This window comes from Sander lucioperca, chromosome 4 (assembly GCF_008315115.2).
Source record: "Sander lucioperca isolate FBNREF2018 chromosome 4, SLUC_FBN_1.2, whole genome shotgun sequence".
NCBI classification, from domain to species: domain Eukaryota; kingdom Metazoa; phylum Chordata; class Actinopteri; order Perciformes; family Percidae; genus Sander; species Sander lucioperca.
In genome coordinates this window covers 23,365,333-23,381,490 of record NC_050176.1, presented here as the reverse complement: position 1 = coordinate 23,381,490, position 16,158 = coordinate 23,365,333, and the positions used below count along the sequence as shown (strand labels likewise).

Here is a 16,158-nt window from a genome sequence, read left to right as displayed (position 1 = left end):
AGAGGGGTTGCAGTTTGGTGAGCTGGGGATCTCATCGCTGCTTTTTGCGGATGATGTGGTCCTGATGGCATCGTTGGCCTGTGACCTTCAGCACTCACTGGATCGGTTCGCAGCCGAGTGTGAAGCGGCTGGGATGAGGATCAGCACCTCTAAATCTGAGGCCATGGTTCTCAGCAGGAAACCGATGGAGTGCCTTCTCCAGGTAGGGAATGAGTCTTTACCCCAAGTGAAGGAGTTCAAGTACCTTGGGGTATTGTTCGCGAGTGAGGGGACAATGGAGCGGGAGATTGGTCGGAGAATCGGCGCAGCGGGTGCGGTATTACACTCAATTTATCGCACCGTTGTGACGAAAAGAGAGCTGAGCCAGAAGGCAAAGCTCTCAATCTACTGGTCAGTTTTCGTTCCTACCCTCACCTATGGTCATGAAGGCTGGGTCATGACCGAAAGAACGAGATCCAGGGTACAAGCGGCCGAAATGGGTTTCCTCAGGAGGGTGGCTGGCGTCTCCCTTAGAGATAGGGTGAGAAGCTCAGTCATCTGTGAGGAGCTCGGAGTAGAGCCGCTGCTCCTTCGCGTCGAAAGGAGCCAGTTGATGTGGTTCGGGCATCTGGTAAGGATGCCCCCTGGGCGCCTCCCTAGGGAGGTGTTCCAGGCACGTCCAGCTGGGAGGAGGCCTTGGGGAAGACCCAGGACTAGGTGGAGGGATTATATCTCCAACCTGGCCTGGGAACGCCTCGGGATCCCCCAGTCGGAGCTGGTTAATGTGGCTCGGGAAAGGGAAGTTTGGGGTCCCCTGCTGGAGCTGCTAACCCCGCTTCCCGCTACCGGATAAGCGGAAGAAGATGGATGGATGGATAATGCATTATAAAACATATCGGCACACTTTGCCTTCCTCGGGGTGTCTTGACATACAAGACTAATAATAATTGACAGATCCATTGAATTGAATATCATTTTTGTAAGGAACACTGCTTCATAGATGCAATAAATAAAATGTATATTGATGTTGTGATATCAGATAATGTAATAAAATGCAACGGTTGCATTTAATTGTTCATATATGAGTATATGAAGTATGTTTAGATTTGCCTGAAATGCAACAAAGGTCCCCTACCTGTGGTAGATGCTAGATCGGATCCACTAGACGTGTCAGCGTCACAGGAAGTGCCTCGTGGCCCGCCTTATTTCTGCCTTATTCTGCCTCTGTTTGGCTTACCTATCATTCTTACCCTAACCAATCCCCACTCCTCAAGCCTAAACCTTACTATGTCGGCACGTCTAGCAGATCTGTTCTAGCATTTACCCCTGCCTGCACCCATCAGTGTCTTCCTTATTTTATAATAACAGGACTAAGTCAACAGAGTCCGGAGCTGTGTCAGTTGCAGCAAATCGAGATGTGTGTTTAGAGCAATTGACAGCAGATGTGTTGTGCAATGTCCTCTGTCTCTGTATGAAAAAACATTGAAAAATAAATTATTAAATGGAAGAGTTTGCCCGTGTCCACCGCATGTACATTGTGGTCAGAGTTATGACTCATGCGTCACTGATGGTAGCAGAGATTATAAAAAGCAGCTGGATGTTGGCTGTCTCTGATCACATGCTGCAGAACAATCTCCCTGCTCCATCCTCTTTTTCATTTCCACTCCCTTGGCATTCAGCAAATGGCAGGACTGCTTTAAATCGTCAACGCACAAAGGCGGAAAATCCAAATTTTTCGAAATGTTTGGAGTATTCCTTTAAATGCTGCACCGCTAAGAGTAATCTATGCTGTAGAATAGAGATCAATGCCTTCGTCCTTCACTTAGTTGTCAAGAAAGTAGAGTGTGGTAGGTGTGAGTGATGGATAGAGAGAAATGTGGTGGTGTGGGCGCATGCTTCGCCTTGTGTGTGTGTGTGTGTGTGTGTGTGTGTGTGCGCACACGTGTGTGTGCGTGCACATGTGGAGGAGGTGGAGGCAATGAATAATGACTGCAGTGATTGACAGGATGGGAAGACCGTCGTTAGCCGCGTCAATCCTGAACGCCATGTTTCTATGACAATGTCAAATGCACTGCCCATTAGTGCCACTTATACAGACGTGCTCCCTTCAGGGAGGGAACAGAGCCCTTTACTATGGCAACCATTTGGAGGGACTCTGTCCATATCCATTGCATATCACACTTTGGTGTAGTTGAGGGATATTCTTACAACCTGAAAGACAACTAGCAAGGAGGATTTTGGAAGAGGTGCATGTCTGTATGAGGGTGTTTCTATGTAAAAGTGCAGCCCGTTCAAAACATGCCTGTGCACAACGGGCCCATTGCTTGGCCTGTGGAATCGCTGCTTGCAGTTTTTTCCAGAACCACTCATCCAAACAACTTCAAACTCCACACTCTGCTTCCTTGGGTCCTGAGCAATTCACCTGCCATAACATAGTTGCGTCGTCACTATTCTATGTCCGCGACGTTCCACTTTCGGGATTGCTCTGCTTTCTTTGTGTTGTAATTTTAAACTCTGGTGGATTTCTGAGGACTATGGTTAACTGCTCCTCAGCAGTGTTAATTTCATTGACGAAGACTACGACGAAAAATATTCGTCAACAAACCTTTTTCACAGACGAAAACTAAATAAAAACTAAATAAAAAGTCAGATATGATGACGAAGACTGTGACGAAATATAACAGACACTTTAGTCAACAAATAAAAATGAGATGAAAATGTTAGGGAGGGACGAATGGAGAAGAGATCCAATCAGAACCATTCTTTTTTGTGGGACAAGTTGGGAAGAAATCCAATCAGAGCGAATCTTTGAGGGTAGTGATTTATGCGGAAGCAGCAGAGCCATTTTAAAAAGCCGCGGCAAATGCAGGCGCAACAGCTAAACAAACGCAGCAGCAGTTACACAGGAGGACGAGTTTGCAGAACTTTGCACAGTTTCGAGGACGTTTTCACAACAGTAAGGTTGTTAACATTATACTTAGTTGTGTTTAGTTGCACAGTCTTAGTTACACAGCTTTGGCTGATTTCAGTTGACTTTGCTCGTTAGCAACACGCTAACGTTCTGCAGTGCACCCGGTCCGAGGGCAATGACAAGTCTCATGAACAACAGGAATGTCAGAGCTAGGTCTAGGACCAACCGTTAAATCTGTGTCTGTATTGCATATTCAAACCTTAATACCATTCCATAACAGACTGATGGATACTTCCAATGACCGGAAATACTGGAGAAACATTTAGTCAACTAAGTCCGCTGTAGTTTTAGTCGACTAAAACATGCTTATATTTGGTCTACTAAAACTAGACTAAGACTAAAAGACTTAAGACTAGACTAAGACTAAAACTCTTATGATATTTAGTCGACTAAAACTAGACTAAGACTAAAAGATTTCAGATGACTAAAATAAGACTAAAACTAAATGGTGTGTTATTCAAAAGACTAAGACTAAATCAGAATTTGCTGTCAAAATTAATACTGCTCCTCAGATCTCTGCAGGGTAAATCCAGACAGCTAGCTAGACTATCTGTCCTATCTGAGTTTTCTGTTGCACGACTAAAACTACTTTTGAACGTACACATGTTCCACCAAAACAAGTTCCTTCCTGAGACTATTTAGCAGAGGCACCGTCTGGAGGTTAGCACCGCCCATGACGATTGTGATTGGTTTAAAGAAATGCCAATAAACCAGAGCACGTTTTTCTCCCATCCAGGAATGCTGTGTGGACTAGCCAGACCTTCCTCTGCAGCGTTGTGAAGGAAGGTCCAGAGGTTGTCAAAAATCCTTTAGGGCTCAGATTAAACATTTAACAACATGTACTGCCTGCTTAATTCTTTCCTCAATTGAGTTTTTATTAATTAGTCCTGTATAATTCAGTCAAGGTCTCCTGAATCTTCTTCACTTATGTGAAATGAGTTGTGCTCCTCCTCAGTTTTTCCTTAACAATGGAGACAGCTAACGTAGCCTAAATGTTAGCTGCCCTACAGCTGTCAGAGTTAGCTTCGACTTCATATATTATCTTCTAACAGCTGTATTCTCAGTAACGAGACAATCTGCAACAAACAGGTTGCTTATAGATCATTAAAATAGTAGTGACAGCTCTGTTTGGCATAGGCCTACTTATCAATGCTGTTAGCATGCTTTCTAACATGATGTCATTGTGCTAACCGAGCACCGTTAGCCCTTACAACAGAGCCGCTTCACTATACTTGTTGATAATGTTTGATTACCAGGTTCTCTGTTGAGTTGTGTTTATCACTGTGTGCTCATGGCTGAAAATGTATGTAAACAAAGCGGCCGTTTGCCAGAAATGCAACGCACCGTGACGTAGGGGCCTCTTCGAAGCTAATGTTGGAAAGCCCTCCAGTGGACAGAACGTATAACAACAACCACATGCTGATAGTGGCATTGGCAATGCATACGCATACGAGTGCTGTAGTAAATATTGATTTAAAAAAAATAATGAATTAAATTTCAATGGTAGTATAGAGGAAAATTGAGAGCTCTATTGTGTGAGTGTTTGGGGAGATTCGACTGACTGTGAGAAAATAGACATGGTGTCACTTTCTTAACGCCCATTATTTTGTACTGTCTGGATTGCTGAGACGTGTAAGGATATAATTACAGATAGCACTTAGCACAGAATAAGAAAAAGCAGCCGACTCTGCCAGACTGTCAAACGCAGCGAGAAAGGATAAGCACACCATTTGCATTTAACTGAGCTTGTATTATGAAGATTGCTGCCTCAATACACAAGATGCCCTTTCTGATGCGTGCAGTGGGTATGCTTCTTCATCTGCAATGGAGGACTAAACTGTTACGGGAGAGGTAAATACAGTATAAAATGCACCCTGCCCGTTTGCATTAAGAGGGTAAAGATGAGATTTAACCTGCTGTGTATCTGTGTTCACCAGGTGGCAGGAATTAAAGGCATGTTGATTGCTAACAAGAGGCAAGACAACCAGGTCAAGACCTACATGACCTACAACAAAGGCCGGGACTGGAGGCTGCTGCAGGCTCCTGCAGCTAACCTGGATGGAAACGAAATTCACTGCATACTTGTGAGTACTGCACATTTATTTCAAAAACATGCAGGAAGTGGTGTCTTCGTATCATCAGTAGCTTTACAATTTTCTCTACATTACCGCTGGGCTCCTGCTGTGGCAATGTTCTGGTACATAGTGACAAATAAGCCAATATGATGCACAGGGGGTTGTGGCAACACAACTAAGTGAATGTAGTGGGAACTATTGTATGTAAATTCATACAGGGATTTAGCCTGGGTAAACCCTGACGAACTTCCGGCAAATTTGAGATTTGCTCTGCAAGTCAGTCTGGCAAAGGGCCCATTCAAACCCATTTCCAATGTCCCCGAAATCGAGGCACCAATCACAACCGCTGAGGCGGGCTTTACACCAATCACAACCGTTGAGGCGGGCTTTAGAGAGAAGACACACCAGCCCGATAATCGGGCGTTGGACCGTTTGGCGAGGTCCATGACTCGAGTCTGTTCTGTATGTCCCGTGCCGTCCGAGGAGCCGTCGGCCTTCGTTTGGGCCGACCCGACATGTTCAGTCGGGGACAGGGCAGTCGGGACTCACCCGGAAATGGGGAGCGGATGAGCCTCTCAAAATCTGACGAAAATCTTTTAAACTGACCTTTGTCAATCTGAAATGAAGACAGATTCAGCAACTGCACGGCCTATTTCTCTCTTCAAATGTTTTCAGAAACACGTTTCGGTGAACTATTTTAGTCCAATATGAGATCGTATTCTGAACAATCCGCCATGACAGTCTGGCTGTGAATTTCTGGAGAAAAAAGAACCACGTGATGCGTTCGTCCAATCAGCTGCCGGTCTTCATTTTCTGGGAAATAATCAGACTGTTAATGGAAACAATACAGAGCAGCGCCGCCTGCTGCTATGGAGACGTATTACGTTTCGCGCACGCACAGAGCGTACGCTCAAGTCGCCGTCGCCTCAGTGTGTTCTGAGGCATTTTTGGACCTCGGGACCCGACTGATCAGTCCGACTGGCTTTTCTGCCGACGGTCGGCCGTCTGGTTGGTGTGTCAGGGCCCTTACACGACGACGATAGCGCAGCGACGGCGAGCAGCGAGCAGCTTTTTGTTTACATTCAACATGACGGCTACCGAAGCACAGCGTCACCCGGATCGTTGGTCTGATTGGTTGAAGGACTATCCAATGCGCCCAGAGGCATTTGAGCGGCGTCCTTTGGAAATGAACTGTCAATGAACCTTTCCCAGACCCTTCTCAGTTACAACTGAGAAGGGTCTGGTGTCAACCAGGCTACAGGGATTGTGTTTTTCATATAAACATTAACCCAGACCTATTCTGCCATAAAATAAAAAAAGTTCTTCAGGAAGATCCTTCTATACAAGTCAAATCAATTGATTAACAATGGAATATACACCAACAATAGACATTTTTCATTTTTTGGCAAATAGAAAGATGTTTTTATTCATGGCTTGTAACTGCTTTAGAAAGCATTAGTAAATTAGTTAGAACTTTTAAATCCTTTATACATAAACATATACAGGGGTGCTTTATTAGAAAGTGGTACTGATTGGCAATGCAATTTACCTCTTTAGTCCCTTCCAATTTTAATGGCTGCAAATAAGAAACAAGCTGTTTAAAGGTCTCACATTTTAAAAATTGAGATTCCCATGCTATATAAATACTGTGAAAGTATCAAATCACTCCACAGTCCGTATTCAGAAACTGTGCCTTTAAACGAGCCGTCAGGACTTCTGTACGGTTGTGATGTCACAACTATACTATATATAGGTAAAAAGTGCCGTCACAGTGCCGTTAGAGTCATTTCCCGGCTGCAATGACAGTGCAGAGACCACAGATGCATAAGACCCAAAAATATTGACCAATCAGAGCAGGCTTTTTGCGGGATGGGGGCCAAAGTGCTAAAACGGAAGCGTTTTCAGACAGAGCGTGAATACAGATATATTCAGACAGACAGTATGAAAAAAAGAACGTGTTTTTTAAATATTAAACATGTTGTAGTAGAAACCCAAAATACAAGTATGAACCTGAAAAGGAGCATGATATGGGACCTTTAAACTCACTGTTGTCGACACAACTGTCGACAACAACTGTTACTGTTAATTTATAATCAAAATAAAATTCAGGTCAGTTTTGCCTTTTACTGCAACATAATGTGGCAAACCTAATATTAGTGTTTAATATAGATGTTTGTTAAATGATAAACATTTTGGAAATTGCAAATTGTGCTTTAAAAAAAAGTCAGACGAGGTGCTACACTGGCAGATCCAGAAACACAGCATGTCTCGTTCCAGAGCCTCCCTCCAACTAATACTAACAGGGGGACTGTCAGGGAGAATCATGTTTGAGACATTAGGAGGACTTGCTGTTTAAGAGGTGACTCCGGGGCCGTGTGGTATGGCTTACAGGTTCCCTGTGATTGTGCACTCATGTGACATTTTAATTACTGCCGTAGATAGCTTTTGATTACCCTGTCCTGTCCCACTGCCTTGATGTCCTTACGCCAGTGACACGCTGTCTGCTGCAAAGATGAAAGCAGACACAATTTTTTCTGCTCTGTGAACAAATGTAATTGTCTTCTGTTGTGTGCATCCCAGAGAGACTTGGCTTCATACGTTAATGCAAATTCCATCTCTCTTTGTATTAATGACAGATTAAATGCAATTAGCTAAAATACATGAAGGCACGGTTAGTACTCTTTGGGAGACTAATGAATCTGGCTTGTTTTGTGATGGGTTTGTTTTTGCTCTATAATTTTGTTCTGACCCTATCATTAATCATTGCCAATTTTCACAGTAACAATTAAAATTAATTTATATAACACTTACTGTAAATAAGATTCAACACAATACAGTACACCATCACTTAGACAAAGCGATGTGCAAATGACTTTTCACATGAATAGTGAACTGTTTTGACAGTTATTTATTTTCTCTTCAACTTAACATTTAACATTTAACTTTATTTTTCTTCTTCCCGTGCAGCCTTTCTGTTCGCTCCATCTCCAACTGCAAATGTCAGAGAACCCTTACTTGTCAGGAACAATCTCCACCAAGAGTTCTGCACCGGGGATCATAGTTGCCACGGGTAAGACAAAAGACAGAGTAAAACCACTTATCGTCAGAGCATGTGAGCGGAGTGGGGAGGTGAGAATTTCCGCTCACGGAGCTGTTAGTTCCTTCCGCTCCCCCGTGCAATGCCACACCACTCAATATCACTCACCTTGGCTCAAAAAAAAAGAAAAAAACCTGCGTTGTATTTCTGCCCCGACCCTCCCTTCATGCCCAGGGCTCCGCTGGGTTACACTTTACTTGAAGGTATCTACATAAGAGTGACATGACACTGTCATGAACGTGTCATAAACATTATAAACAAGTCATAAACATTTATGACATAACGCTTCTTTTAGTAAGTGTCATTTGGTTTTTGTCATGACAAGTTATGGTTAGGGTTAGGGTTCATGTGTCATGACAGTGTCATGTCACTCTTATGTAGATACCTTCAAGTAAGGTGTTACAAAAGTCCGCCGGATAACAGGCATCGGTAGCATAAGGGGGGGGGGCGGGCGCCGTTCATCTGCATGTACTGTGCTGCAGTAACACAGAGACGGGCTCGGGCATGATTCAAACTCATGGTGTGAGCAGTATCAGAGCGAAATTGGAGCGTGGGAAGATAAGGTGACACTCCAACATTTTAAAAATCTGCTCTGCGTTCCATCCAAAATCCTCTCGCTCGCTCTCTGCTCACATGCTCTGCTTAACCTAAACTTATTTCTACAATATCAACTTGTTTGTGATACATTTTGGTGCTAAAGCCTTTCTTCTTTTGAAAAAAAAAGCTACAAGCAACTATGTACAAATTTGCATTTCAAATTGAAAAGTTGTACTGTGATCCTCCCAGTCAGCGACTAGACGGGTGTGACCCCTCCATGCCCTCTCACTCAAGCTTCTGTCTCAGTGATTCTTTAAGCTACACTGGGCACAGTACTGGCCACAGTGCACTGCAGGATCTCCACTTCTTTCTACAGGCAAATATGGTGTGGATCACAAGGCCACCTGTTTTGATCATCACCCAGCCAATTATGCATGTGTGAGAAAAAAATGACAGTTTGTGTTGTGTCTGTGTGCCTTCAAGTGTAAGAGCTTTTGAAACTGTTCAAGAGAGGAGAAAAGACAAAATAGCTGTGATAGCACCAGGGGTGGTGTCAGCAGAAAAAGTCTGCCTTTTGCTCTCTGTGTTTGTGTGTGTGTGTGTGTGTGTGTGTGTGTGTGTGTGTGTGTGTGTGTGTGTGTGTGAGTGTGTGTGTGTGTGTGTGTGTGTGTATGTGTGTGTGTGTGTGTGTGTGTGTGTGTGTGTTGATGCGTGAGTGTGTGTTTGTCTTTGGATCTGTCTGTTTTGTCTTTGGTGTGTGAGAATGCTGAACAAACATACATCACCGCTGCTATGTTTGCACAGTGTGCCTTTGTGGGTCTGTGTATTGCTGGCCGAGCCTTTGCTTTGGCACCGCGATTCACTTTGCCCGCTGCGCCTTTTAAGACGTCAGCTGGTGCAGAGATCATCTCACCAACTCGACAAACACCATCCAGATCAAACACATGCCTATTTACTGAGCCGTGGCCAAGATAGTAGAGCAGATCAACGGAAGGAGTCAGTTCAACTCACTGCACACTCACAGGAAAAAGCTTTGGAGGCATTGTATTGTAACAATGCAAACTGGCAGAGTGAAGGAGGCGCCAGCTCTCCTGCACATCTCACACTATGATGCCGGAATGATGCAGGCATCCATATCCATTAACCTAGAGTTTTCTCTGTGTTATTTCAATGAAGAGAAAACAGCAAACTGGTCCGGGGAATCAAGCCAGAGGAATGGATTAACCACAGACGTGGCGTGATTGGCAGCGTGTATTTAAAACACATGGTCCTTTGTCTGTGTGATCTGCAGTTTTGTTGTCTGATGTTGTGTTTTTTTCATTTCCACTGCAGGAAACATCGGAGCAGAGCTGTCTTACAACAACGTTGGCATGTATATATCTTCCGATGCTGGCAATAGCTGGAGACAGGTGACCCAGATCTAGCCAATTGACAGACTTACACATTGACATAACAGCTACTGGCTTTCAAATGTATTTTGTATCAGGGTGTCCTGTCATACAACCCAATTGACACTTTGCTAAGTGCCAGCCCAATACCCTTAGTTACTGTCGCTACACCAAGCTGTCAAGCTTTCCACTCCAATGAGGCACATGGGTAGTTTACAAAAGACCCTTTCGTGTGACATTTTGACATGCCAAAGTGGGAAAATAACCGGTGTACATAATGCAATTAATGATGGCTGAATTCTGTTTAGCTGCGTCAGTTTCAGAGTCCTGGTATTATGCATGCTGACTCACTGTAATATTGCTGTCGCAGCTTACTGGGACACAGGAATAGAATGCAGCCATTCTCAATGTTATTAGTATCACTTAGGCCATTTCATTTGACAAGTCAAAATGTCTGCGTTGAAAAAAGGCCACCATAACAGTACCCAATTTACAACTCAAAATTGACAGTCCTTTTTTAAACAATTGGTGCTTGATTTCTATAAGAAGCAGGCTTCTTTTACCAACTGAAATGACAGCCGTTGCTAGTGGATTTTATTAGCTAGTAGCTAACATTAACTCTCTGAGTTGGCTAAAAACAAAGAATCAGTCTCTGTCTCGTTTAAGAAAGTACAGTATGATGTAGACAAACGTACTTGAATGAGCTACACAGTGGTTAGATTTATTCTTTGTTTCACTTTTACAAGAGAAAAGCCTCTGAGGGTGTGGTTTAACAATGGGTTTGGCAAACATTGCCCATCTTCCCCACGTCCAATAAAGAGCAGGACAGAGACGCTAACGTTAGCCTAAACCCTGAGTTACATCCAGGACCAGTTCCCATACAGAGTGACAATGTGTATGCTAGTCCTGATTTTTTTTCCTTAAATGTAAAATGCTAATGCCACAAAGTAAGGCAACACAGTCTACCCTATAAAATAATGTAGCCAGCTAAGGATATGCTAAGTGCTGGCCTTGGAAGTAATGCTAGGTTACTATTGTGGGCTAGTGGGCTGTAAGCTAGTTAGCCGGGGATGCTGATATTTGTAGGTTGCTTTAGAGCCATTGTTGCTAACTATTTTAAAAAGGAAGTAGCTAAAGCCTGCTGAGAAAGTCACTAATTTGCATATTTTTATTATTATTTTGATAGGGACAGAGCACGTTAATAAACATAAGTATAAAATACAAGATGTAAACATGCTGGTGTTAGCAAGAATGCTAATTTACATCCGTAGTCCTGTATCTGGTTTGTCACTACATAACTCTTTACATACAAGATCAATTTCATTCAAGTTAATTATAAAGGACCCTAACTAGCATTAGCATTAGCTGTTGTTTTTTAAAGCAGCCATATTATGCTCATTTTCAGGTTCATAATTGTATTTTAAGGTTGTACCAGAATAGGTTTACATGGTTTAATTTTCAAAAAACACCATATTTTTGTTGTACTGCAGTGCTCTCTCTCACTGCTGCAGATCCTCTTTTCAGCTGGTCTCTGTTTTAGCTACAGAGTGAGACCTCTTTTCTTCTTCTTCTGTACTATCTTTGATTACACTTGCACATGCCCAGTAGCTCAGATGTAGATCATGTCAGCTAGCTAGCTCCATAGACAGTAAAAGAAAGGCTCTTTCTACAACTTTGGTCAGTTACAAGGCAGGATTAGCTGGGAGACTTCTAAATGAGGGCGCACATGGAAGTAGTTCTTTTGTAGATTATGGTGAACTTGTGTGTGTTGTAGCAGTGCTTTGCTATTGAGAACGAGGTAGCATGCTAGCGTTAGCATGCTAGCATTAGCATGCTAACGCTACGAGCTAATGGTTGCGGTTAGCCTGCTCGTTTCGGCTTGTGACGTCACAAGCCGTGCCGATTTTGAACAGCTCACCCAGAGACTGAAGACAGGACACATTCAGAAACCGTATCTCACTCTAAACAGCATGGGTGGATTTTTTTTCAAAGTTTGTATGTGTGTGGAAACACCAGAGACAAAACATAACACCCCAAATCCCAGAAAAAGTGTTTTTTTCATAATATGGGCACTTTAAGATGCTATCATCTTATCAATAACTATTTATTTACTTAAATAGCCAAGTTAAATAATTTAGGAAAAAACTAAGGAGGAGTTCCCCATACAAATAATCAGTGGATCATTACGCACATTCACAGCTCAGTCAGGTTTCTGTCTGGCTGATTATTGGCCGAGTGAAAGCGCTGCTGAACACAGTCACTTAGCGAATCTCAGGGTTTCTTGTACAATATTACATTATGAAAGTAATATTTTGCCTGTTACATCAATACTATAACGGTTCATTTCTGCATATGTCTGTTCAGATTTTTGAAGAGGAGCACAACGTGTGGTTTCTGGACAAAGGAGGAGCCCTCATTGCTGTCAAACAGCCATCTGTGCCAACCAGACACTTGTGGTACGTCCATTAAGAGAACCTTTTTGGACACTCTTCCTTTCTAAAATTGCTTCCCCAATTTCCTACCGCTATTTTTAGTTTAATTCAACTCTTATGGTCCAAATAAATGAACAGGTATATAATATATGTGACACTTGATCCATTTAGCAATTCACTTTGAATGTGGCTCTTGCAAAAAAAAAAAACAAAAAAAAAAAAAGTCATAGGCAGTCTAATTTGAGTGAATTTTCAAGCCACTTATCATTAACAGCCAGCCGTGTGAGCCCCCCTTTTAGTGTTTTCATTAACACATTGCCTTCCTCTTGCCAAATCGGTTGCCTACGTTTTGCCCCAGTGCAGGCTAATCCAAGTGAGACCAGATCTGTTCTCCAGTCATTTTTGCAACAATTCTGAAATTAGTTTTAGAGCCACTGAAGTGTAGCCTGCTGGGTTTTTTCTCCCAACCAATTTAAGTGTGATGGTAGAGGAAGTAAAAAAAAATAGAAAAAATAAAAGACAGATAGAAAGAAGTCTTTGAAGCTCCACAGCCACCGTACAGCAGCTCTGGAACAGTATTGCTTTATCAGTTGTTCAGTTAAACACTTCCCCTGACTGAATCTCATAATAGGTGAATAGGTGCATGTCAACGTCTGCTGTCAGTACTTCTAGCCGAATAAAAGGCAGTGGGGTTTTTAAAGGCAACATGGGAGGTGCGTGTGTGTGTGTTTGTGTGTTTGTGTGTGTGTGTGTGGGGGGGTTGTTTCTCTCAAGCACAGGCCTCAGCAGTGTTTCAACCCATGTCACAGTCAGGTACTCCTAGTTGTTCTCACTTCAGCACCGATGTTGATAGGCTGTCAGAATCAATAGAGCCCGGGCCCCCGATGATGAAAGCTGTCCAATTGTTTTTTTCCTGTCTCCTTCTTCCTCTGCAGTTTTGTAGTTCAACATGAAATAGTTCTATTCTGGTCTTGTTTTTTTCACCCCAGTGCAGACTTTACCCAGGACCCATGACGTCGCTCTTTTTCCTTTTTGGCATGTGGTCTGAAAACAGTTTTGTGTATCTTTGCTTTGACAACCAGACAGTGTGTCTCTTAAATATCCCTTTACTGCTAAGCCTTGATATTTACTAGATACTTGATATTTACCCAAACCTACAGTAGTTAATTGCACCGAGACTCAGAGACTCATCTGTTGAGACAAGCCAGTCATTCTGATCCCCACCTAAATCCCCCCATGAGCAGGATCTAATAGAGAGCGTCTGTTTCCGTGCCGTTGATGTTGCTGGGTTTGTGATGGGAATGCATTCTGACACACACACACACACACACACAGGGTCAGCTTTGACGAGGGGAGGCAGTGGACCCAACACAGCTTCTCCTTGGTGCCTCTGTTCGTGGATGGAGTCTTGGTGGAGGCTGGGGCCGAGAACCAGATCATGACGTAAGTCCACAAAGTCCAAAAAGGGACGAATGACTTGTTAAAAGGTGTTGATTTATCTGTCCTTTTGAGGGGTTATTGTGGGCTGAGTGAAAGGGGAATGGTATTTTCTATATTCTGTTCAGCCCTCAAAAAGGCTAGAAGGATGGAGGATCTTTAAGGAAAGTTCTGTGGTATTTAGTCCTTTTTAAGCCACATTTCTGAGGGACAGGTAATGGCCCATGTAGGCTGTTAGTCAGACATTTGTAGATATTAGGTCACCTGACAAATGGGTTTGTTTATAATGAAATCCCTTGTTAATGGGACGGCTGTCATTAAATCTTAAAGCCCCTAAAAACATGGCTTCTAAAATGAAATAGTAATAATAATAATAATTCCTTACATTTATATAGCGCTTTATCATAGACACTCAAAGCACTTAAGGGGGGGGGGACTACTCTCTACCACCACCAATGTGTAGCACCCACTTGGGGGATGCACGGCAGCCTTACGATGCCAGACGCTCACCACACATAAGCTTGGTAGAGAGGGGAACATGTTTTTTTTTAGTGGTGGTGGGACCTGGACCCGGACCCGGGTACTCCGGAGAAAACCCATGCAGACACGGGGAGAACAACTCCACACAGAAAGTCACGACTATAACAGTTAGTCATAGTTAAAAAAGCATCGGTTATTATTTATTGAGTTTAAAACTCAAAAACTCAGTTAACATGAGGATTGTGTGGGTGTGGTTTGATCAGATTTGATAGACAGGGATCAAACCACGCCCTAACTGTCATCACATTTAGATTCAGATATCGCTCCATTGATTTCCAGTAATTTTATCATTTGCCTCTGCAGATTTTTTGGACACTTCAGCCATCGTTCTGAATGGCAGCTCATCAAGATAGACTACAAGTCCATCTTTAGCAGGAAATGCACAGATGAAGACTATGACACCTGGCACCTGCACAACCAGGTAAGAAACATGAAAACATTGTATAAGAATTTGATCCGCTGACCACGTTAAAGTTCATGCCATAAAAAGAAATATCAGTCACAGTAGTCGAGGTGTTTGTTGTGCCAACAGGGTGAGCCCTGCGTGATGGGACAAAAACAGATGTACATGAAGCGCAGGCCGGGAAACTACTGCATGCTGGGAAAGGACTACTCCAGAATCCTCTCAGCTGAGTCCTGTATTTGTCGAGCTCATGACTTTGAATGGTAAGATGATGTGTGTCTTTGTACAATAGCTCCTTTCTTCGTAATCGTCGAGGGGGATTATGTTTCCCTCCATTGTCTGCTGAAGGAGAGCTTCATTAACAACGTGTGTTCTCCAACACTGCCACACATGTAGAAGCACACCATTTTCATTCATCTTTGTAGGCTTTTTCAAGTTGTTAGTACTTTAATTATTTTCTGTTGGGAAACTGCCAAATGGCAGCCTGTTCTCACTCCCAACTCATCAAATATGGCAGCTTGGTCAGCGGCCCTGAGCGTCTGATACTGGCATGGGCGTAAATGTCATCTAACAGATGGGGGCGACAATAAACATCAACAACAACGTTTGTTAAGAGCAACTATTGAAGGGGACACTAATAATACAACCAGATTTGTTCTCGTTAGAGGATATGTGTAGATGTGCAACTCCAGTAAGTCGGCTGGCAAAGCTATTTTATTCACTTTTAACATCGGATGAAGTGATTCTTTTCTCTAATACTGCTGAACTGAGAACTGAGCCCCCTAGCAAGAAAGATAACTAATTAGCCAGCCAGCCGGCCACTAAATTAGTCAAATTTAACAACTTAATGTTTCACTCACACTCTTGTCACAGCGTAGAAAAGCACAGTGCTCTGGCCAGATGAGTGACAACTTTGTTAGGATTGTTTTTTTGTAACTGGTAAAAGAATGTTGGGTGGAATTAGCAAGCTAACGTTAGCTAACTAACTATCCATCAAGCTACCAAACAAGCTAAGTAACTTTGTAAACTGCTAACATAGTGGACTCAATGAAAAATACATGTTTTTTTTGTCATGACAAATTTATAAATGACTCAGCATCATGTATCTAATCATGTATTAGAGAAAAGAATCACTTCATCCGATGTTTAAAGTGAATAACAGCCTTACCAACCTACTTTCTGACACTAATTGCTCTCTCCCACCAGTCCCACCGGACTGTGTGTAGGTACCGTTAACATAAAGGGAGGAAACCAAGCAGTGGACCAAACCGCTGTGAGGCAACATTTTTCTAAACATAA

At 42.9% G+C, this 16,158-nt stretch overlaps 1 protein-coding gene across 1 annotated transcript in view; it reads left to right on the top strand.

The window, feature by feature from the left end:
• Nucleotides 1–16,158, top strand: part of LOC116048446 (VPS10 domain-containing receptor SorCS3-like) — a 1,378,075-nt gene that overhangs the window by 1,310,055 nt on the left and 51,862 nt on the right. Inside the window, exons 10-16 of the mRNA XM_036000488.1 lie at nucleotides 4,888–5,034; nucleotides 7,993–8,095; nucleotides 9,992–10,068; nucleotides 12,412–12,503; nucleotides 13,815–13,922; nucleotides 14,760–14,877; nucleotides 14,989–15,122. Coding sequence (XP_035856381.1) covers nucleotides 4,888–5,034; nucleotides 7,993–8,095; nucleotides 9,992–10,068; nucleotides 12,412–12,503; nucleotides 13,815–13,922; nucleotides 14,760–14,877; nucleotides 14,989–15,122 — 779 coding nt within the window. The remainder of the gene's footprint in view (nucleotides 1–4,887; nucleotides 5,035–7,992; nucleotides 8,096–9,991; nucleotides 10,069–12,411; nucleotides 12,504–13,814; nucleotides 13,923–14,759; nucleotides 14,878–14,988; nucleotides 15,123–16,158) is intronic.